At 37.8% G+C, this 24,282-nt stretch overlaps 1 protein-coding gene across 4 annotated transcripts in view; it reads right to left on the bottom strand.

The window, feature by feature from the left end:
- Window positions 1–24,282, bottom strand: part of SHANK2 (SH3 and multiple ankyrin repeat domains 2) — a 352,436-nt gene that overhangs the window by 304,431 nt on the left and 23,723 nt on the right. For all 4 annotated transcript variants that reach the window (XM_066997187.1, XM_066997188.1, XM_066997190.1 and 1 more), the window contains exons 3-4: window positions 22,259–22,328; window positions 6,155–6,374 (exon numbers count right to left, since the gene is read on the bottom strand). In XM_066997187.1, coding sequence (XP_066853288.1) covers window positions 6,155–6,374; window positions 22,259–22,272 — 234 coding nt within the window. In that variant the 5' untranslated portion in view covers window positions 22,273–22,328. The remainder of the gene's footprint in view (window positions 1–6,154; window positions 6,375–22,258; window positions 22,329–24,282) is intronic.

Below are 24,282 nucleotides of genomic sequence, written 5' to 3'. Positions count from 1 at the left end.
ATCAATAATAACGCATCAACATGCACTGTCAATAACAGGATATCATGAAATCTGACTTCAGCAAACTGAGATTTACTGCCTGCTTGAGGAAATCGAGCAGCTCAGCAGGCAGGCTAAGGATTGCTTTCCATCCACTGGGCTGAAATACATTGTTGGTTCTTCCAGTTTTAGGTAAAAACAAGCTATAGTTCAAAAGAACTTAAAGTCTCAAAAAGTACCAGGCAGGTCCTAAGACCTTGGATTACTTTTCTCTTGTGTCCACCTGTTTAAAGAAAGGAGAATTTAAAAAGCCTAGTACCAAAGTTTAATTTCATGGCAGAAGTCAAGCTTGACTTGTGTTCTGACCGGCCTCAAGGTCGTTCTGGGGTAACAGTTGCTGGCAGCCTATCTGACATAAATCTACAGAGTCTGGGATACTGCCTTCTTTCTTCAGATTCATTTGTTTGGCAGAGCAACACAACATGAAGCACTGGGAGAGACTGCCCTCTTGTTGAGCACAACTCCGTAACTGTGGTGACCATGAGAAAATAAGATGGCAGCTAAGTCAAAAAAAGCTAGATGAATTTTTCTAGCAGGATACCTTCAATGACTTTTCAATAAAAAATAAATGAAAAAATAAAAACAAACAACAACAATAAAAACAGAAAACAGGGACAAGTTTCGTGGCAAAGAACAACAGAAATACATAAAACCCAGATATTTCGATATGAAAGATGTGGGATCTATTCATGCCAACCTTTTGTTGCATCCCAAGACCAGAATGCTGACTACATATACTATAAAATTACAGCAGACCTACTCAAAGGGAAAAGGGAAGGGAAGAGCAAAGGGGAAAGGGAAGGGAACAGGTGAAAGGGGAAAAAGGAAAGAGCCCTGAGTGACTCAAAAACACTGTCAAAATCACACTGGGCCACTAGAAATCCTAGTCTACCAGCAAGACAGCATGGCGATATCGGTTGATGAAATGTGAGATCTGCATTTGTAACATTAAAGCTCTTCGGATCATGAGAGACACAGTCAATTATAATCTCATACATCTGCATGCTGGTAAGAGGAAGTCGCAAGTGCAACAGCAGGACAGGAAGCAGGGGAATCATATAGCTCACCCATGCCAACTAAAGGGGAGATATTAATTCAGTGGGAATAACGTTCATGATACAGAATCTCTGAGGAATAACATTTATCCCTTCAAAGTCGATCAACCAACACTTCTTTATCATCAGACTCATGAGGATGTCAATCACACAGAACTGCGCTGTGACAGAGGAACACTGACAAAAGGTTTGTACAGCTGCCTCCAAAATGTAATTGTCAGATTATCAAAATACAAGTTATTCCTTTGGATAGAAGACATCAATATTAAAGATGTGACAAACAAAAAGCGGAAAATGCAAATGAGAGTTTGGTATCTCGGAAAAGGAAAAGGAAAATAGAAAAGAAAAAAAGGCACCCTCATTTTAATTTGTGCCTGGTATTCAACTTAATTCCTTGACACACTGCATTCCTTCCTCATAATGAATTCAGAAAGCACAGAATTCATGAGATGAAAGGTCAAAGAGAAAACAACCTGACCACATTGCCTCCAGGTGGCAGATCACCTGCCCTCATCCAGGGCATAGGTATAGATCTCCACAGCACCCACAGTGTTTCCATCATCAAAACAAACACAAAAAAGAGGAAGATCAACTATAAACAGAAAATAACAACAAGCAATCAGTCACAAAATAGGGTACAGAATATCTGTGAAAGTTGCAAAGGAAACCCTGGAATAGATCTGAGGCAGTGGACAGCAGAACAGATGGGAAACAAAAAAGGGGCTTCTTAAGAAGGAAAAAAAAAAAAGTGTCTCAATCTGCAGACGTGACAATTGTGTTACTACCTTCATAAAAATAAAAGTTGCACAAACTAAACAAGTGCTTTATCCAGGAAAGAAAAGTATTGAAGGGAAGATTCTTAATAAATACTGAAAAAAGTAATGTATAAGGAAGGATACAAATGTATAAAAAGCAATGCAGAATAGGAAAACCAAAAAGCAGTTACAACTTAAGGTGTTGCTGTACAAAGCTGCCACTTACCAAACAACGTTTTGTGAGAAAATTCCAATATTTAAAAAAAAGAAAATGGGGAGGGGGGCGTTTTGCTTATTACTGAAGTGGAACAGCAAAACAGATGGGCAGAAAGCATTTCAAAGAAGTTCTCAACAGACCCAATCCCTTCTCAACATCAGAAATTAATAAAACATTTGAATCTGAGCATTCTGATTTTAAACATAACCCAGAGGGAGCACATAAGCATAGGATAAAACAGAAGAGCAGAACAAACACCATATGTTGATAGCAAAATAATAAAAACATTCCTAAAAACAACTGGCTGACAGATCTCTTCTTGAAGTCGAGGAGAAAGAGCAATTCTGAACACAAAACATTTGACATCACCGGTGGAGCACCATGCAGAGCTTTTCTTGACAAGAGCAACTGGAGAAGAACCAGACTGCTTCCAGTTAGAGGCAAAACCTCTTACAATGTGTTACTGCATGGGCTTATAGAGGAAATGGACACATGACTTACCCTGGATTCAGATAAGATCCAGGGAGAGGTCAGATATGCCATCTATCATACAGGAAAACACAGGAGCATCAGCTTGCTAGTTTTCCATGTCCAACACTCATTCAAAGGCGTATGCGGACACGGTTGCCTTTGGGCACGAGGTAGATAGTAGGGATTAGTTTCAAGCCCAGGTGAAGTATTTGATCCTACCCATCTGAATCTTCTGCGCTAACAGAGAGGCCACTCTGGCCAGGAGATGAGGAACACCCAGTTACTGTGATTCCCATCATAACATTAAGAAGTAGGGGTCACTGTGAAGCCAGAGCCGTCTGTGCTGGATGCACTACAAACAAGCTACTGCTCAAAAGATTACACCTGTGTGTTGCTCCATAAAGGGGTTATTAAAGCTGAGCCTCCCGGTTTATTAAATCAGGAAATTAAATGCTGCGTGATGCAGCTTTTTTGCTCACTCTCCTAAGCACGTATGTTTGCGAATATGGAAGGCTTTTTATGTGCTCTATTCCCTCAGTCATTTTGGTGAATCAGGAAATCTTTTAATCACTCATTTAAACATTCTCCTTGCTCCTGTGCTAAGGATGACACTTAGTTGAATACAGATGATGAACAAAAGCAGAAAAAATTATTCTTTCTAAAAAGTATTGTTTCATCACGTTGTATTGCCATCTGAATTGAAAAGGAGACAAAAAGAGAATTGATGAAATAACTGAAAAGTAAGTCTTCATAAGAGCTTGTTGAGGTTTACAATATCTTTAAAGTTTCATATGAGAATAAGAGGGCAGTAAGACAAATTTCCTACAACGGGTGATAATTTATAGTTTTCTATAGCAGAACATCCTACTTATTATGCTTGACGATTATCTTATATTTGCAATGAATTAAAGGTGATTTACACCACCGTCACTGCAGAGGAGCAAATTTTTATCCCTAGTGAGTTCAGCTAGTGATTTAAACCAGCCAAGTGTGTTCAATTTTATCTAAAGTCCTATACTTGCCTTCCTTTAAAAGAATACATTCTTGGTCAGACTTTCTAAAAACTATTAAGGAATGAAAATATAAAACTAAATAATGCAGTTTCATGCTCCTTTGATTAAACAGCATAATTTTAAATAGCTTTTATGTTAAATTAATTGTGATTACACAGCAAATGGGGTGCATGTTGGGTTTGGTTTGTAGTTATAACACAGCTCACAAACTGTTATCTTTACTGAGCTGTGCTACACTGCATTTAAGCTATTCATTTGTAAAACTGAATCCAGATTTCACTTTTTTGTACAAGAGCTTGTGAGCTGATAAATCAGACATAGATCATCTGCTATAGGATTGTTTAAAACAATTGAGTTACTTTTCATTAATATTTTACCGAAAATCAAAAAAATACTGAAAAGTAAAGCAATAAAAATGAACAAATGAAGCAGGAAACCTAAAATACATTTTATTTCATTTCCTGCACAAAATGAATTTAAACAAAAATAATTGTTTCAATAGCGTCAATAAATAAATGATTATTGGTCTAAGAAACACTATAATGAAATGAGAGGACTTCAGGAGGCTAACATCTCTTTGATTTTAACAGCAGAGAGAAGTCAGCAAGTAAAGCTGATCTTTCTGTTTATACTGGATCTATTCATTGAGCACTGACCATAACCAAAGATAGAGCAGACCGGTAGGATCACTGACAGAGGACTTCATTACAGGGAAAATCTTTTTAAAATTTAAGATGCACAACGGTGGATTTCAATATTTCAGTCAACACTGCAATGAAAGATCCAAGGTGATGACTGCTTCAGCCAAGATTTAATAAGGATGCCATGGGTGGTTCCCAGCAGCCACAGTGCTGCTTTTCCCTCAAAAGCCTTGCTGTCCAGCTCAGGTCCCACACCACCTCTTCTTCACAGAGTTTAATCTCATACAATTTCAACTATTAGAATGGCACTGTAATTTCAGCAGAAACAGGTTCAAGCCTTAACCAAAAAATAAAAAATTAAATACAAGAAATGCACTGTGTGGGTTGAGATTTAAAAAAAAAAAAAAAGGGGGGGCTCTACAACCACACCTGAGGCCACACTGTCAAAACATCTCTTTCCTGTCAGCCTCTAGACAGGCCATCTCTATCATTCCAAAAATGAACTTAATTAAAAACAAAGAAGTAATTTCATGTTAGATAAATTCTCAGTGGCAGCACAGTATGATGTAGATCTTAAATGTCAGCATGGAGTGATGTATGTAACAGACATCCATGAAAAGGATGTGTTTTTTATAATCATCTTTGAAATAAAAAAACTGTTGTCTACCATGAACTGAAAATCCAAACAGCATTCAGGAAGGCCCAGGATAATTTAGATAATCAATCACAAACTTAGACAAGTTGTGGTTCTAGATGGAATCAGCAAGTAACTCCCAAGACCTTCTCTAGGATGCAATTGCTATTCCCTTTGTAGCATTTCTGGAGGACAATGATTCTTTTACTTCAAAAATTACAACAGCAAACTTTTCCAGATTTATTTTCCTAACTTTCCATGTCCTGAACCTCATATATTCTACCATAAAAGAAACACATCTTAATAGTTTGCTGCCAGAAAGAGCAAGGAATTTGGACTGTAGATTTTTGATATCTAAGGAACGTCCATGATGTATTTTTTGATTGAAATATCATTTTTATTATCAAATCAATCATACAATTTTAAACAAATGGAAATTCTGCTTAATGCCTCTTTCTGTAAGACTTGAGTGATTAAATCTTTTATTGAAAACTGTATTTTCATTCAATAGACAAAGGGATTTTGGAAATAGCCATAGGTTTAGGACATTTGCAAGTTAACTTAAATGACTCCTCTAGGAAAAATCAAAAAAGGTTCATTTTATCATTTCTGTTATGTACCCAATATAAGTGGTGAAGAGGTGAGAAAGAATAAAATAGTAATTTCATGTCACTGTAATACCTTCCTCCAAGTTTGCTGATTTCTCTAGGTGGAAGCCTGAGAAACAACACTGTGTAATAAAGGCATAACAGCATAGGAGGAAGGGAAGATTTATTTTGGTGTCTCCTTCCTTATCTTTATGCTCTGAATATCTTCAGCTTTCTACGAAGGCCATTTTTTCATGAGAAGACAACAAAAAGGTGACTAAAGAGAGATCGATGACCTCCTGCCAGACCCCAGTTTAGTGTAATCACAAACTATCTCATGAAGAGATAAACACGAAGACGGCGGGGTTACCTATATGTGAAGTTTTTCTAGAGATGATGTGATTTTTGGTTTCAACCCTCACCTTCTGGTAAGTTTTTTAGATCCAAAATTCTCCTTACTCTACTCGGTCATGCAGACAAGGGTTTTACTTTATGGTCACAGCTTTCATCAAGTTAACGTGCTAAATACACTCCTTTGCTTGGGATGATCCCTTATTTTAGGCAATCCATTGGACATACCGCCAGTGTAAGAAAATGAGATGTGAAAGAAAACAGGACATAAATTTTGACTGATCTATTAAAAATTACAAAAAATAAAAAATAAAACAGATCTACTGTGAACTGAAACCAGCAAAGTAAACAATTTTAAACTTTTTAAAAATGGTAATGTAAAATCCCTTACTGTTTGCTGTAGATCAGGTATTATAATTCGAATCACTAGAGTGTTGCTCTGACTGTCGTCCATTCTGCTGCTTGGCTTTTCTGCGGTTGCTCTAATTGTGTCATAAATAGTTTCTTCTTTGGAGCTGTCTGATTCAGATTCAACAGAATAGTCAGAAAAGCTTTGTGCCATTTCATCTTCGCTTGATGTTGGGCTACGAGGCATGTTCAAGCTTTTTACCCTGCCAATACAAAGCAGAAAGAGAAAAAGGTATATATAGCTAAAGTCTTAAAAACAAATCAGCTACAAGGTCTGTTTGTTTTCCTAGAAGTAATACACATTTCAGCAGTGAAGTCATAGGTTTCATCTTCCTTTTATTTCCTCCTATAATTTATAAGGGTAGGCACAGTGCAATGGAAATAAATCTAGCTACTAGTTTACTACTAAAGAGGAAAAGCGCTAGGAAAAAGAGAAGAGAGAAATGAAAGAGAAAATGACCTTTCTTCCAGGCACTCCTGTCTTTCCAAAAGATCCATCACCAGGTTCTCTGTTAAACAGAAGTGTTGTAAACTGTAATTCCAGTTACAGGTCAGCTAGACCTAACCTCAAAGCATATTTCTCCCAGTGTAACAAGACATTTCAAGAAATTAATATAGCTGCTAAACTAACATTATAATTGAGACCTAACTAGAATTGAGAAACTGCACAGGTAAGGCTTCAATAAAAGACAGTATTTGCAAATAGCAGAATCAACCAGAAATGAAATCCTATAGGGAGCTAGACAGATACAGATGCTTCTTTGTGGTCTGTGGCTCGTATAACACCCTTTATTATCTACACTATCAAAATCTTTCTATTATACATATTTGAATACAGAGTTTAGTAATACCTTTTAATCTGTGGTATAGCTTAGGCTAAAATGAAAGTAGCGTTTCATTCTAAAGTAAGGATATTTGCATTCAGACGTAAATTGCATCACCTAAGGGCTCACAGTAAGAACAGCAGAAAATTTTCCTTCTGGGGTTTTCCAACTACAGCAGCAAAAGACCTTTTTTGTCCCACAAACTCAAAGCTTCTCCTGGAAATGAAAATTATTACTCTGTGGAACAACGAGGGAAAATTTATACTGGAAAGAAATGGAAAGATCATCATAAACTTTGCAGTGCTTGACAAGCACATACTTTTTCAGTTTTCAGAGGCAAGAAAAATGTAAACATTATTTTTCATATTTTCCTTAAGAAACTTTCGAAAAGAACTTCTCTGCTTTTTAATAAAGAAAAAATCCACAGGTAAAAGAAAAAATACCAACCAATTCCCCATTAAAGTGACATTAAAACAAAAGTAAAACACAGAAGAGAAAACTGACTTTGCCAAGGTCACTCATATGCCAGGTCATTGTACCACGATCTACAAATGTATGCTTTGTACAATGGTCTCACAGTCAGATCCCCAAAAGTAAACAGAGTCAAACAGCAGCAGGGACTAGGAGAACACTTCGTAGCACTGTGTCTCACTATTCAGTTTGAGTCAACTAAATATCACAACCATGTTACTCATTCTTCTTCAATGACCGGTCACTTATACAGATATGCTTACAAATCAGGCATAAAAGACAACTTCTAATTCAGCAAATTCTAATTTTAAGGTGTCCCTATGCCAGAGCCAGCATCTGCACCAGAGCACAAGCAGTGGCAAGGCAGGCCTAGAGCTTGAGGTCAAAGTCAAGCATTTCCAAAGCACATCACATATCCACATCATCAAGTAGTATTGTTATTTCTGGTGAAGGACAATTCCAGTATTATTTCCCTCAGCTATAATTACTAATGAAGACAAAAACAGTGCATTCAAAAATCTGAAAGCATGCCAGTTCACAGCAGCTTAATGCAAGGCTCTATTTACAAAAGAAAACTCTTGAGGGAGTATTTCATCATCTTACTGCTTCACTGAACTGTAGATTAATGCTGCTCTCCAAAGCACCTTAAGTCAATGAACAGCCTAAACATCTCAATGGCTTCCTTATTTATCTACCAATGCTGAATCACATGAAACCAAAATATAGTAGGTTGATACAGAGTATTTTAAGAGCATAAGACATATAGGCCAGTGAGCGCAAGGGAAAAGACACAAAGAACATCACACAGTTTGTCTCTCCCTGAAGCCCTCTGAGAGCATAATATATTCCAGGGCAATGGCTTCAACAACTCTGACAGAGAGCAGTAAACTGCAATTATACAGCATAGAATTAGAGAGCTGAATTAGGGAAAAGAAAAAAAAAAAAAAAGAAAAAAAAAAAAACACTTCCCAAGGCTTTGGCAAGTGGATTTTCATGCAAGAACTACCCAGAAATATCTCATGTTGGAATGACAAAGGACAAAGGGAAATTACCAGGTGAAGAAACATCTCCCATACACCAAGCACTTAAGTTGAATAAAACTTCTTGGAAAAGCATCAGCAATGTGTAAGTCACCCTATTTTCTGCAATACAGACCAAAAAAATGCACAAGTAACCACAGAAAAAGATAATGAAAGACTCTATCTACAACAGCAAAAAGAACAGAACTTATGCCCCACCAGCACTACCAAGAAAGAGATCATTTAAATGCTTTTTTTAAACAAGACAATCTGACCACTGGAGACACTAAACCAGTGTGCAAGGCAGATCCTGCCAGGGTGCAGAGATCAAACATGCCTCTCTTAAATCTCATTCTACACACACACACCTTAGGCAACTTGGTTGTTTGGCTCTTAGTTTGCACGGAAACAGAATGTGCTGTCCTTTGTTAACCAGAGATGCTCACTATTATTGCTCCCACAGGGAACACGTTATCTTTTAGGAGCTGTTTCAGGTTTTTCCCAGCGATATATCAAAGACTTTTCCGCAACCAAAACCATAAACTGAGGATAAGTAAGGCATGTTGTTTGGCTTACCTACATTTTTACTGCAGAAGAAAATACAGCATCACAGGCTCCTAATTCCCAGTTGGCAGAACGTTCTTTATTGGTTCAAAAGGATGTTACATAGATAAAATACAGATTAGTTTTTAATAATACAATTGTTTGGGTTTCCTTCTTTCCACTTTTTTTTTTTTTCTAAACATAGCAGACCTTTGGTTCCTATAGTTAAGCTGATTGTTTTTTATAGTGCTATGATACATCAGTGTGCTGAGTGGAGAGAAGTTTCTCACTAAATGAAAACAGATTTCCAAAGATCTTTGGAAAACAGTAAGAGTACACAAGTTATCAAAAGGGAAGAAATTCAACTCCCAGAGCTCTATGTATCTGAATGGTGTGCTCCAGTGAGTGCAAACTAATACAGGAGGGAAAAACAAGAGCAGTGACAAACCAGTCCATTTTTTGGAGCCTTATGGCTGATAAGTGTTGTATGGACAGAATGTATTAAATACATATCTTAAAATTTATGCTCAATTTTCCTAAATATTATAAACTAAATATTTACTAAAGAGCTTAAAATATCTTTAATATGCACAAATATTGGACATGGTATCTTAAATAAACATAGATGTATTATTATAAGATACTCAATACACATCCTTGGTACAAAACCAAGTCTTAAAATCTTCAACTTAATGAAGGCTACATGTGATTTTGTTTATCCTAAAAAGTAACAAGCTCTCCTGTCTAGTTCTGTAGTGGTAAACTGGAGCAAAACCAAATATACAGACACAAAAACCTACTTAAAAAGGCATCTCATATAAGGTCCTGTCTCTATTGTATCAGCACTGACAAGTGAGGTGAACATGGGTGCTTATCGAGTTTCCACGGACCAAACGCAGCAGTCCAGCATCTGACAGCCACACAAAGCTAGCAGCTCAGCACAGAGACCCTGATCCTCTGGGGCACTCCTCCAGTGATCACTTCTGCAAGAGCTTCTCTCTCAAGAGAGAGAATGGCACGAAGGCAGAGCCCCTGCCCAGCCCAGTGGGGCAGTGGGTCCCCACCACATCCATCCACGCTGGCGCTGCAGAGAGCAGAAAGGCAAGGCAGCTGTGGCCCGCACTCCCCCTGGGTTTCTGCAGAGGGAAAGACTAGCATATGGCAAGACAGAAGGAAACGCACCTCTAACACAGAAGCTAAATTTTCGTATGGAAGTCACAATAAAGTACATTTAAGGATTCAACACTTCCTTCCCTGACCTGTGAGATTTTGGTTTTGCTGCCATGTGAATGAAGGCTAGGGTCTCCACGAGTGCCCACTGCAGACTAATCAAACAGCTATTGGTTCTCCTCTCCCTCAAACATGGCTGAGGCACACGCATCAAGTATCTTGCCCAAGGCCACCAAGGATACATCTCAGCAAGGTTTCAAATTCAAGGGTCGCTGTCTCTCAGTCTCGATAAGAACAATCTATTTTTATATAAACATTCACTTGCACAATAGCAGCCCTGTTGCCTGCAGGGAGAAACCCTCTAGGCAGCTATTGTCAGACAAGTTAAAAATGTACCTGTGGGAATATCCCAGACACAGAGTAGGCATTGTTATGGGCTGAGTAATACCATTAACCAGACTGTGAGAAAATTCTGCTGTTAGAATAACAGTAACAGCTAGAAAGAGGCATTTAATAATTAACTGTGAAGAAATACTATTCAGAAAAGGGATTTCCAACTGTATAAAATCTGCCAGCTCCTAACACTCGAATTCTCTGGATTTATTCAGGATTACACATATATGAGCTCTCCAAGCTACTAAATTAAAATGCAGAAGAAGATCAAGCATTGCCTCCTCTAATTTTATTAATACTAAAACAAAAATGAATTTCAGATGGAATTGGAGACAAGGCTGCAATCACACTGCACTGTGCATGTCACGCCTCTCTACCGCTGTGCAGAAAGGACTGTGGAAAAGAAAATCTGATGGGCAGACAGATTCCAATGGCCAATTTGATGGATTCAAACTCCACTTTGCACTGCTGCTTTAAAGCTGTTGTTAACCAACATCGTATCCCAAAGAAGCAATCCAGGTTAAAGACCACCCTTTTGTTTTCAGAGGTTAGCTTCAGCATCCATCACATCCCTGAGCTGGATTCAGTATGCAAATGTTTGTATAGGCAGCGGGAAGAAGATGGCAGATGGCCAGAAGCAAATAGCCAGGGCATAAGAAGGGCAGAAACAACTTTTTCCAAAAGCAGTATTAATGTTGCCAGCATAAAATGAATCTGAGACACTACTGCCTATGTGATGAGAAAGAAATCTATGTAAATATGACAAGCTGATTCCTGCCAATGAAAACCTCTTCATTATTAGCACCAAAACATAACTCAGAACAGTTACAGCTGAAAACCCACTGATACAAAAATCCACTGAAATCCACTGAAACCCACTGATACAAAAATCATCCAGGAAAATGCAAAAACCTAAAATAATACCTCTGCATGGAGAAAAACAAAATGTACATAAGGAATGCTAAACAGCTCACAGTAAAATCCCAGGGAAGATGAGGCCCTTGCAGCTTCCCCTGTTCTCTCAAGCCCACCAGACCAGGAGGCAGGTTTGGTGTTGATTCGACACCATGTGAAGCTTTGCTGGTCAGGCTCCAGTCCTGGGGGTCTTCTGCAAAAGAGCCAGCCTGTTCTCCAAGGGAACACCTCCTGGTCCAATTTGTTTTAGAAGTATAGCTGTAGCTTAGGAGACTGAAAAATAGAGGATGAGGACATGCACCAAGACTCTAAGAAAGTTAATCTGTGATCCCACAGTTTTCTTGATCCACCTCTGTAAAATGGGACAAATGGTTCTTAATTCTTCTGTAAAGCATTTTTACTGTGTGGGAGAAAACACTAGAAAGCCAAATCTCCTGCATGCTATTAAAAAAATTCTCCCTGCAAGGTAATTACCTAAAAATTTTAATCATACAATATTTTGCTATTCACACCCCTGTAATTACCGTTTCCTTCCCTTTATATCACTCCTTCTCTTAAATTTGCCTTGGTTGCACTGTCTGGTAATGCATTTTTTATCTCTCTGTTAAATAACTGAAACACACAAATAAATATTTTACAAGATGTGTGCTGAGTACTCATGTACCAGATCACCAAGCAAAATTCCTCTCTTAATTTTCTCTGAAGCTATTGTTTCTCGTCCCAGTATCTCTTACCCTCAGATTTAAATATTGATTTGAAATCAGTACTGAAAATCAATGGCCATACCCATTTGTCATCACCAACACCCACTGGAAGATTCTTCTTGCTGCCCTGTTTCAGAGCTGACTTATGCAGTCTTTGATTTCTCTGCTAGGTAAGCTGCACAGGTGACAAGAGACAAATTGTTTTGCAAAAGTGATCAAGTGTGACACCTTTTTTTTGCCCCTTCCTTTAAAAACAAAAAACAAACAAAACAAAAAAAAAAGAGAGAGAGAGAAACAGTGAAGTAATTGTTGAACCTGCTCCTTATTCTGAGGCAGGTTGTTATCCCTTGTTCATGTATATTTGTGCAATGCAGACGTGCCAAGAAGAAGCTAAGCCCCATTAACTTCTGGTATTTAGAGTCCTAAATACCAACATCATATGATTAAAGTGGGTCTTAAGATCAGACTGCAAGAATGTAATTTGTTCTTGTTACAGATGTACTTCACCATTAGCACTCCTAAAACATATAAAATCTACACACTTAACCTATTTCTACAAATATAGTGTAGTTTTCTGAAAGTTTCTTAAGTTCCCAAGCAGCTTTTTGTCCAAAGATAAAATTCTTCTTGTCCTCCATCTGTTTTACTTAGTATTTATTTTATTTATAAACTATTCAGATGGTCAAAGTATCTTTATGGAAAGGCTGAATTTCAATCAGGCAGATGCAAGAAGAGGTTTTGGAGAAGGACAGATACAAAGAATACAGCAGATAAGTGACTTATTGTGTTGAATAAGCAAGTCTGGAAGAGAGGCCGTTATGGAAAAAGCTTAACTACGTTTGAAGTAGAAGCAACTTTTCAACTTGAGAAAACAGAACCTGTTGAGGAGGAGAGAGGGAGAGGGAAAAGAGAAGACTCAAGCATATTACTAGGGGAAACACAGCAAGTATTTGTAAATGTTAACCACAGTGAAGTTTACAGAAAAGGGCAACTCCCATTGGCAATACAATATCTTAAGTGTCTTCTGTTGAGCACCTGCAAGGTTTCCAGTGCAAACTTATCTGACCTTTATTTAAAGGTCACCACTCCAGACAAGGAATTACAGCCAGCCTCTTGAGCCCCAAGGTAGGTATCTTCTAGGCTCTCTTCATTTCTACTGTTATTTTAAATACGGCCTCTGCTTTTGTACATTTATTAGAACATTTATTTTCCAACAAATAGATTAACAAACAACTGTACGCCTAAGTAATTATTTAAATACTACTTGCAATGGATGCCGTATTTTACCTAGGATGAAATCGTAATGCATTTTGAAGCACTAAGTAAATGACTGGACCCCAAAGTGATTGCATACACTTATTTGTAAAAACAACTTTCAGTCTGAGAATTCATCTGCTCAGGGTGTATTAATCCAGAATTCTAAAACACTTTAAGTAGATGTTAAACAGAACAAAAGCTAAGTAAGTAGCAACTAAGTAACTAATTTGAAGGACAAAAATAAAACAAACAAACAAAACAACAAAAAAATAAGGCTAAAGCAAAGCAAATTACCCCAGAAACCAAAGCTCACCAGCATACCAAATCTGACATCTGCCCTGAATTCATAAATTCAAATAAATACCCCTTTCTAAGCAGCTAGCATTGGATTCTGAAAGTCTGTCATATAATCTTTATACTGTTGATCTTGTTTGGAGTAAAATATAGACACAGTAACCCTCTGAGAGCCTTTTTAAGAAATTTCATACCTTGCATGGGGAATTAATAATGTATGTAAACCTGCCAAAGTCAACAGATTTACTTTAGGAATGGCTGCACCAAGATGTGACACCTACATGCATTCATATGAAAAACAACAGTCGGGGTAAGTTATAAGATCCAACATGAAACATGGAAAAGTCTATCCAATTCTCGATCCAATAAAGCTTTTCTTCATAATATGACAATAAAGATACAAATATTAACTTTCATTAAGCATACTCCTGTATAGTATCTGGAGATTTCAAAGTTGCAAACTTCAGCAATGAAAACAATATATTTCCCCATTCAGTTATTCAAAAAGAGAATGATACAAACTGAGTAAGTAGTTATGAATTGTTCTCTTTAAGCAATGTGCAAGTATTACACCACTTCAATTTTAAAAGGTCATTAGATATTCATAAAAGACGGATATAATGTTTGTTTTGGTTTTCCCAGAAGTTTTCCTTACCTCAACTGTAGGCTTGCAGAGAAAGCAATTTTATTTTCTAGGCTTTCTGTTTCCAGCATCTACTTGTACTTGACTACGTAAATATCACAAAGATTATAATATGTTGGAAGGGAAAGGACATAAGAGAATTTTAAAAGACTTACAACAAGAGTTGGAAAAAAAAAAAAAAAAAACAAAGCTTGTTGAAGGTATTTACCTCTGGTGCATCTCCCTGGTGGATAAAGCAGCTTAGTTGCTTGTTAATTTGCATTTTATGCTTATCAATTTATTTTCCTTTTTATCCATAAGAAAAACATTTTTGTGAGAGCATTTAATTATTTTTTGTGTTCAAATGAACAGAGAAGCACTGTTGCTGTCTTGTTATGTAGATTAGATCAGGTCCTGAGAGTAGAAAAGGCAGACTCTATCTACAAATAAGTTAGTTTGTTATGAATGGGTTTTGTTATGAAGATCTACCTGAATTTTCTTCAGGTATGATCCTGATGGAGGGCTACTACATTATTGTAATGAATTTGCTGTGTTGCCAAAAATAGTCTCATTGCATACATTATTTTGGTCAAAGAAATAAGGACTCAGTTAAAAAAGCAAAGCTTCAAATAGACGGTTTATTTTTCCTACAAAATTATCTGTTATCTCCGTCTGAGAGATGGATGAAAAAACTAAATTACCCTTTCTTGTTGTGCTTGTTTTTTTGTTGTTTGTTGTTGTTGTTTGTTTTGTTTTGTTTTTTCTTATTTACTTTCATCAAATGCATTAGTATTTCAATACACTAGGAGACACCCCTTGAAGCTTGCAGAGGATACTGGGTACCCGATGTCTGCAGCAGTGTGTGAGGTGGTCCTTGGGGGCACAGACTTCAGGCTTTCCAGAGCCTGTCACCCCAGGGCAGTCCCATGCCAAAGTGCCCTGTAGTTGGAGATTTGAAACATATACCAGGGTGCAGAAGCCTCAGATCAGGAGCAGTTGTACAAACGCAGGTCAAGAATTCTATGATTCTAAGTTGTGGCTGCTGTTTCTTACCAGCACTGACAAGTATATTGGCAGTAATAGGAAGCAATACATAAGGCAAATAAGCTTCTAGTTCATTCGCTGCCTTGCAGAGTCAAGCAGAAGTAAGCCCTGGCCTCAGTTAAGATCATGAAATCAACATGATAGAGAGCAGGGAAGAAAGGCAGAAGGAATAACCTGGCCTTTATAAACTTAATTTCTTTTCCTAACCAAGAGGGAAACAACAAATGAATGGTGACCCAGAAAGGATGTGCACACTGTACAACCAGGGTAGGTGACCAGCCTGTGGTTTAGCCAGCCTTCAGTGTAAGCAAAGCCATGTGCTGTGTCCTCACTCTCTCTGCACCCATCTGTGCAAGTCTGCAGCAAATATCCCTGCGTCCCAGTGGCAGATGGTCTCCAGGCTTCTCTTCTCCAAATTGCAGAAAAACTTACCTGATTTTTTTCAAAGGAAATTTTAAAAGAGGAACTCTGATGATCTTATCTGCATCTTGCCTGCTTATTTTCTACCCCCAAGGTAAGCATAACTTGGGCTTTAACCTGTACTCCAGCCTGTACAAGCAAGCCTGAGTTCATAGTGGAATTAACATTTTTTTAGGATTGTGTATGTAAGTGATGATAGTGATGGCAGACTGGGGAAAAATATTTGCATGCTCAGAAAGGTTAAATGGTCTGCCAAGATGACCCAGGTAGCACAGTAATTCTGTAGAAAAATGGAGAAATAAATTATTCTCTTGACCTTTGAAATTTTGATTCAACTCAAAGTAAAGATAAGAGATTAACTTTTTTGATTAACAATCAAAACACAATGAAAAGAACCAGTTTTCCTCACAGACTACCAACACAATTATTGCCTTCAGTAAACAGCTCAAGAAATAAAAGATCACTTCTTAGGCAAGAAGAAAAGAGCATGAGATGCGTGCTTTTAACTAGTATGCAGAAACAGGGAAACAAAAATACACATAAAGGATAATAAAGTTTAAAAATATATAAGGATTCATAAATAGTTCTTTGAGTCTTCATTCCCTAAATGCCAGGTGTAGTTTGAAATTTAATATTAAAAATAAATAGCATGCCAAATCACCCTGGATAACAGCTTACAATACTTTGATTTAGAGATTCTTCTCCACTCCGAGAGAAATCCCATAAACACCTCCAGCCAATAACTATAAACTCGTCACATCAAAGTACTACAACTGTTCAGCATCCTACATCTTTGTTCTTCTGAGGTGTCCCTGTCTCAATGCAGAACCAAGACAAATATCAGTCATTTGGGTTGGAAGGGCTTCTGGAGGTTTCTAGTCAAGTAGCCTGCTCACAGCTGATGCAGCTGTGAGATCTCAGGCTGCTCATGGCGTTAACTACATTTGTCTTGAAAACCTCCAAGAACAGAGAATGTGTAACCTCCCTGAGCAACCTCCCTGCCCCTGACTGTCCTCGTGGGGAAAAAGATTTTCCTCATACCCAGTCTGATCTTGTTTCAACTTATCGCCTTCTCTCTCTCGTCCTCCCGCCATTCACCACTGCACAGAACCTGGCTCTATCACCTCTATAACCTCCCTGCAGGTCTAGGCCAGCTGATGCTCCATCTCCCCAAAGCCATCACTTCTCCTGCTGGTCACCTCTAGATTTTGTCCCCACTCCCCTCACAGAAAATCCTCTTTACAATAGGACCATTCCTCTATGCATTTCAATATCACTAACACAAAATCACCAATTTTGTTTTTAGCTATGAGGTGAAGATGCCCTTTCATCTTAGTTTTACGTAAATGTACAGTTAATGTATATTCTCAAATATTCTGCAGCCTTTCTTACTTCTGTATTGTTCAAAGTACGGGGCAACAACAGAGGAAAATATTTTTTCATTCTCCCTACCAATCCATGGCCACTCAAACATTTTCCTCCCCTGTGCAGTCCCACAGCATTCCTGTAGCAGCACACTGTTCATATGAAAAAAGAAATACTGATTCAGAAAATCAGGTCATTTTGCCCTGTTAGTGGTGTATGTAACAAAGCCATGACCAAACCATTACAAAAACTTGACCTTAATAAGAAGGGCAAGGCCAGGACTAAGTTTAGAAACAATACTGGCAACCATGCCAGATGTATGGACAGCTTGGTCTTACTGAGGCCAATTGCAAAACACAGCACTTGCATCTCTATTTTGTCTTTAAATAGAGCTGTAATGGTTAAGATACAATCAGAAGATTAACAAATAGGCTTAGTTCTATAACCCAAAAAAGTCCTGCAAGTTTCCAAGCAATCGTATGTTTTGTAATCAGTTTGGTTACACATATTAGCACACTGTGAAATATATGTACAAAGTTTTTTCAACTGTACCAATACATGTTGGCTGTTAAACCTACTATCAATAATATATTCCTTTCTTGTGCTTTTTAAGGGGACATCAGAGTTCAAATTATCATTGACTGAACAATTCAATCTATAATTTACAACAGAAATCCAAGTAAATTTCATCATCGCCAAAGGAAATTCTTGATTTGTTTACAACACGTACAGTGATTTCTTTACAGAGTATGATTTCCACCTGTTTGTGTAAGTCTCTAATTCAGTCACAGGTAATGTACATCCTAAAACGAGGCTGTTGGAGAACTAGAAACACTTTAAACAGATTTATTTCTAATTGACTAGATTTTGTGTTGATTGTACTCCTATAAGACCTGATTAAGTGAATTCATTACCATTTATAATTTTCTGATGGCATACTTTGGAGATTGCAGCCAGGGAAATTATCACAGTCTGATCAAGAAATGCAAACTGAATATAAAAGCATTCTTAAATAATCTTGATTGAATTATGATATAAAATATTCCTAATAAAAATCTGTCTTGAATTGCAGGCGTACAACTGTCAGTTTCTGCCATTAAGTAACTACTTAGTAAAAGTTCTTACTAAATCCTCTGTAAGCATCGAGCAGCTGATGGTGTAGGACTTCACGTTCCTTTGTGATGGCCACCTGCATGGGACTGCCTTTCTCCAGGAATGAGGAGCAGTGATGTACAGGAATATAATGCTTGAAAGAATTATTTCTCTATAAAACTGGGGGCTGGCACGACCCTGAGATGCAGTCTTTATTTTATTCTAAGTCTTTCTATTTTGCTGCTCAAATACTCCCAGGTGTATTGCTAATCTTAACAATTTCCACGCAAAGCTCATTTCCTAACACTGCTCTTGATGCTTTCAGAGCTACCTATTCCTGCACCTCATTATAAGAGAAGAACAACGTCTAGGCAGCTCTGCTTACCGTGTAATGCAGCTGTGCAGGGAAGGAAATAATTAAGCCCATCATGTGAACCAAATCCTTCAGGACATTCCCATTAACGAGATCTACTGAGCCCCTCTCTGCCTTGCTGCTTGCAGAAATGAACAAGGCAGAGACAGAGTGCAAAAAGCCCTCCTCTTCAGCATTAATATAAAGCTATGAAAACAGAAATATATTTTGTTCAATTCACATTTTTAAAGGAAATGAGCATTAAAAAGGGATTTGTCGTTAGCTTTTACGCCTACTTCATGTTCTTCCAGGGATTTTATTCAGTCTGCCTTCCAGTGTTTTCACTCCTAGCTGCCTCATCTCAAAAGTTTTCTCCAGGCCTAGACTCCTCTTCCCCAAACTGTTTCTCAACCACACATTGTAAGTGACCGTTTCTGCCCCTTTCATGGTACTGGAAGCATATCACAATTTAATTTCTTTCTAATGTGCTTTCATCTTCATGATTTTGACATGCCTCCAGTCCCTCTCTTGGGTTAAGAATGCCACCAGCTCCTCCCCATTCTTTTTTTTTAGGAGATTTCAGGATGTATGCTAACTTTCCACCCAACAGATAGGTCACCAGGCTTGGCTCTCTCCCACCACAAACCTGCAGCCATTAATATGCCCAGCAGTTGAATTTCTCACCATTATAGCTTGCCACAGAAGGCATGCTAGGCACCAGAGCTGCATCACCACTGCCTCAGCAGGAGCAAGGAGGCAGGAAGGTCCTCAGACCACCTCCTGCTTCCACAAGACAGCTCTTCTGGCAGCAGCATCCAGGCTGCTGACTTGGCTGCCCAGCTCCACCCAGGGCACAGTGCTGGATCCCCTATTCTTGGCCTGGGAGGACTCATTAAATCACAGCCAGTCAGAAAGAGTACATAAAAAATGAAGTTTTGCTACATTAAAAAGAGCACGTATGTAATATCACAGTATTTTGTATATTATAATAATGGATGTTAAGTATACAAAAAAAAAAAAAAAAAAAAACCTACCCAAAGACTGGTACATGCAACAAAGACCCATAATAATATTTTTAAGAGAACCACAGAACTGGGTACTGGAAGTTCCCCTTCACTAACAACTCAGAGCACGTAAAGCATAGAGGAGTGTTTACAGCCTGTACCAAACATCACTGTCACTGTTGGCTCTCACGGTGAAACAGCGTGCTCAGTCATGAATGTCTGCTTTTCACATCTGCAGTCACTGTGACTGCTATGAATATAAATGGGAAAGAAAGACATTTAAAAAGTAAAAGAAAATAAAAGACTGACAAGGTAAGCAAAAGCCTTACCCATCAAATCTGTAGTTTAGAATGTGTTGATGTCTTGCAGTTAATACATTATCAAAGCTAGATTTGAGTAACTGCTGTTCTTTATGCTTCAGACTTATTTGAAAGACAGTTCAGTTGTACGCTGATGATGTCTATTTTCCACAAATAGCTTAGTACCACTGAGCAAATAATTTAAAAATTGAGAGATTTAAGTTTATTTTCCCATTTTTAGAATTGATTCAAAATATTTCCTCTCACCCCGACACTTTCTCAATTCTGCAGACTGCTCAAACATATACATCCCTCATCAAGGTGTGACAGTATGGGCTCTGAAGGATTATTTTGATCATGCCATAGACTAATGACCAACCTGACACTTGAAAAACTCCATAACTAGAAACTTACTCACATGTTTTAGTCAATTAGTCTCATCAACTCAACACATTGCCAAATAAAATTCTTTAATTCTGTATTTGTGCAGTTGTTTTTGTTCCATTTCCTTTGACTTCTAATTGGCATTAGTACTCATCTTTGACATTGGCACTAGTCACAGAAGCAAATAGCCAATGATATACGCCTGATAAGCTAATTTTTTTTTCTTGTGCTGGCCTTGAGTTACACACCATTATATTTCAAACTTTATCTCCTTTTTCCATTTCTACAGACTACTCCTCCAATTTGAAAGTGTCACCCTGCAGTTTACAGCAGCCCCTTGCAAACTTTTTACATAATTTTAATGTTTTCAGTCTCCTTCTGTTGCTCCTCCAAAGATACTGCTAGGACTGTCTATCAGTGGGAAACCACCACACTGTCTTATCTTTGATATGTGTTCATAACGTGCATTAACACATATACCTGCAGCATCAATGTGAGAAAAGGCCCCTTCACTTTTCTCTCATCACAGAGAAAATGAGGTTTTTAGTTTTCAGATCATACAGAAGTATCAAGCTTTACCAAACGAAACCTAATTTTAAATCGTTGTAGTTTTTGATAAATTTTTTTCTGACTTCTGAGTTTAAAGTTATTTATTTTGTAGCAACTGGACTGTAAGCCAATAAAATAATTCTAGTTTAAGAAACCTTTGTATAAAAAGGTATAAGAAGTCTCCAGAATACTATCAAAACTTTTCAAATTGTGTTTTAAAAGAATCAAAGAAAAGGTATGAGGGGAAAAAAATAAAAAGGAATAAGAAAGAAATACGTAGAGACTAGAAGACTGGCTGAATAGAAAACACTGAAAATACAGCATACAGATACAATAGAAAAGACACAATGGACATATCTGTGCTGTGTAATGAGAGGCTCTACAGTGACATCCTAGTCCATCAGTTTCCACTATGAAATTCTTTACCCAAATCTAACATTAATTGCAAAAGTTACAGTGAACTCACCAAAAAATTGCTCATGGAAAAAAACAGTGTTTCAACACATCTAATACAAGAAGTACCATAACATTAGTCTTCCTGCTAGTTCACATTTAAAGTATATTCAGGAGGAAGAAGAGAGCTGCTACATGTGATGATGAAAGTTAATATGCTCTCCCAACTGTCTTCACAACAGGCTGCTGTTAAACTGCTAAAGTCTTCTCAATTTTACTAAATCTGTGACATAGAAATCGATTCTGAGAAGTTACTATAGGATAAAAGGGAAAAAAGGTGAAAAGACACAACTGTCCTGGTTTCAGTTAGGACAGAGTTAATTTTTCTCCTAGTAGCTGGTAGGGTGCTATGTTTTGGATTAGGATGAGAAGAGTGCTGATAACATGCTGATGTTTTAATTGCTGCAGAGCAGTGCTTACACCAAGCCAAGGGCTTTTCACCTTCTTCGTCTGTCCTGCCAGCGAGCAGGCTAGGGGTGCAGCAGGAGCTGGGAGGGGACAGACCCAGGACAGCTGACCCAAACTGGCCAAAGGGGTATTCCATACCATCTGACGTCATGCTAAACAATATATAGGGGTGGCTAGCTGGGGTAGGGGGGCTGGCTGCTCGGGGATAGGCTGGGCATCGATCAGTGGGCGGTGAGCAATTGCATTGTGCATCACTTGTTTCATACACATTATTATTAGTAGTACTATTACCATTATTATTATTATTATTGTTATTTTTATTTTCCTGTCTTAATAAACTGTCTTTATCTCAACTCACAGGCTTCACTTTCCCGTTTCTCTCCCCCGTCCCAGAGAGGGAGGGGGGAGGGTGAGCGAACAGCTGTGTGGTGTTTAGCTGCCGGCCAGGTTAAACCACAACAGTAACTTAAATGATTTCTCTACAAAATTAATTTGGCATGCTTACCTGTCAGCACACATGAGAAAGCAACTGTGTCAAGAGATCATCAGCATCTAACTATTCTCATCTCAGATTCCTGTAAAAAAAAAAAATAAATAAATAAATACATGAGAAGATTGACACGTAGAGAAAGAAATCCAGTGATCTAACAGCCACCCTCTTTAAAATCTGCAAAGCAGAAACACACAGAACACAAAGGGGATTTTGATGTATTAGTCTTCAAAGGGAAAAAAAAAAAAAAAAAAAGAGGATTTTTATTGCTTTACCAATTTATAACACATTCATCATGCTGTAACATAAATATTACGTATATGAGGACGTCACTCACTCACTCCAGAGTGCTTCTGGCAGCATAAAGCTAGTCCTAAGGCAAAAACAGGCTCTCCTGGTTATCAACAGACATCATTTCAGGCCAGATCTGACAGCAGGTGAAAGATCCTGCCCTGCTGTTTCCCATGGACATCTTTATGAATTTAAGTTTTGCAAAGCACTGAGCATCCCAGGCATGTGCATTTGCAGAACAACCCCAATTTGTGCAGCAAGATGCTTGTCGTTGGTTGGTGGGGGTTTTTTTGTTTGTTTGTTTTGTTTTTCCTCCAAGTCTAGCTGAGATCCAGAAATTAGGTCTGCTTTTTCCAGCCCATCAGAAAGATTCCCCAGTTCAGCAGACACGTTGAGCATCACAGTCCAACTCCCACCACAGTAAGGGATAGCCTAAAGCAGGCTAACTGACGAGCACTGAAGTGTATGACTAGATTCAAATTTATTGCCTTCATGGATGGGTAGAAGCTCACGTTGAAGAAAGTCTTGCCTATCATGTATTTCTTCCTTTTACAGGTATAAGTGGAAGGGAAAAAAACAGACTTCTACATTGAGAAAGCGAGTTTGACAAACTTTTTTCTTTAACTTTTTGGTAACATACTCTGCTGCATGGTACTCCATCAAAAAATAATATTAGATTATATTACACCTGTTACACTAAGAGGTCCAAACAGGCACTCTCAATTAGCCACAAGAGAAATATAAACCAATTATGTAGCTCCAGAAGAAGTACAGAACATTACCATAAGTGAAACCAGAAATTCTCAGGGATAATTATGTGAACACCATTGGACTGCATGTTCTTTATTTTAAATGAAGATAGATTTTGACAAATTTTACTGAAACAAAACCTATTCAAAAAGTTTCAAGAAGGCAGAAAATATTTACAAATGTGTCTCCAGCACCTGCATAACTCTGCACAACTATCTTATAGCAACAGCAAAAGCCATTTAAATATTTTGTACTAAGTAAGCTGCTTTTGAGTTGAAACCTAGTAGACCCAGCATTTTCAGAGTCAGAGATATAAACATGATCTCCACGATCATGAATGTCATAGGGAATGTAAGGAACGAAGGATCACTAGCTGTTTCTCAGAAGGCAAAAACCAGAATCCATGGAAGGGAAGGTATCTGCAGGTTAAAAGCAAAACAAAATCAACTAATCTAACAGGTTTCTTAATCATGCTTCCACTTTTGAACCATCTCTTATACATGGCAGCTTTCAGTTTCTATATGGATCTAGAGACAGAGGATAAAGAATCACCTGGAACTGGAAAATGTCCATCACAAATGAATCCTTCCAAAATTGCTTACCAATGATGACACATCTGCTCAACATATTCCAAAAATTGGCTTTGTAGTTTTTTATGAGAGACTTATAATTTGGTCAATTCTGGATAGACATTGGTAGGATTTAGTAAAGGTGTAAAGCAATAGTCTGAAGCTTAAGAAAATATTTTGGGACTTTGTTGTTATAGAACGTAACAAAACCAATATAAATATTAAGTATTCTGCTACTAAATACCCCACAGAAAATAAAATCTAAGGAAATTCAATGAAGGGAATTTTTGCACTTCCTATGGAGGAAACGAGAATTGCAGCAGTTTTTTCTGTATGGAGTCCAAATCCTTCTGTTTACAAAAATGACCCAGGAACATGGCTCCATTACTTGTATCTGGGCTGTTAATTTACTTCTCACAGTAATCTCTA

This window comes from Anser cygnoides, chromosome 5 (genome assembly GCF_040182565.1).
Source record: "Anser cygnoides isolate HZ-2024a breed goose chromosome 5, Taihu_goose_T2T_genome, whole genome shotgun sequence".
Lineage (NCBI taxonomy): Eukaryota > Metazoa > Chordata > Aves > Anseriformes > Anatidae > Anser > Anser cygnoides.
Note: the sequence above shows the minus strand (reverse complement) of the source record. Positions and strands in the feature narration are given on the sequence as shown.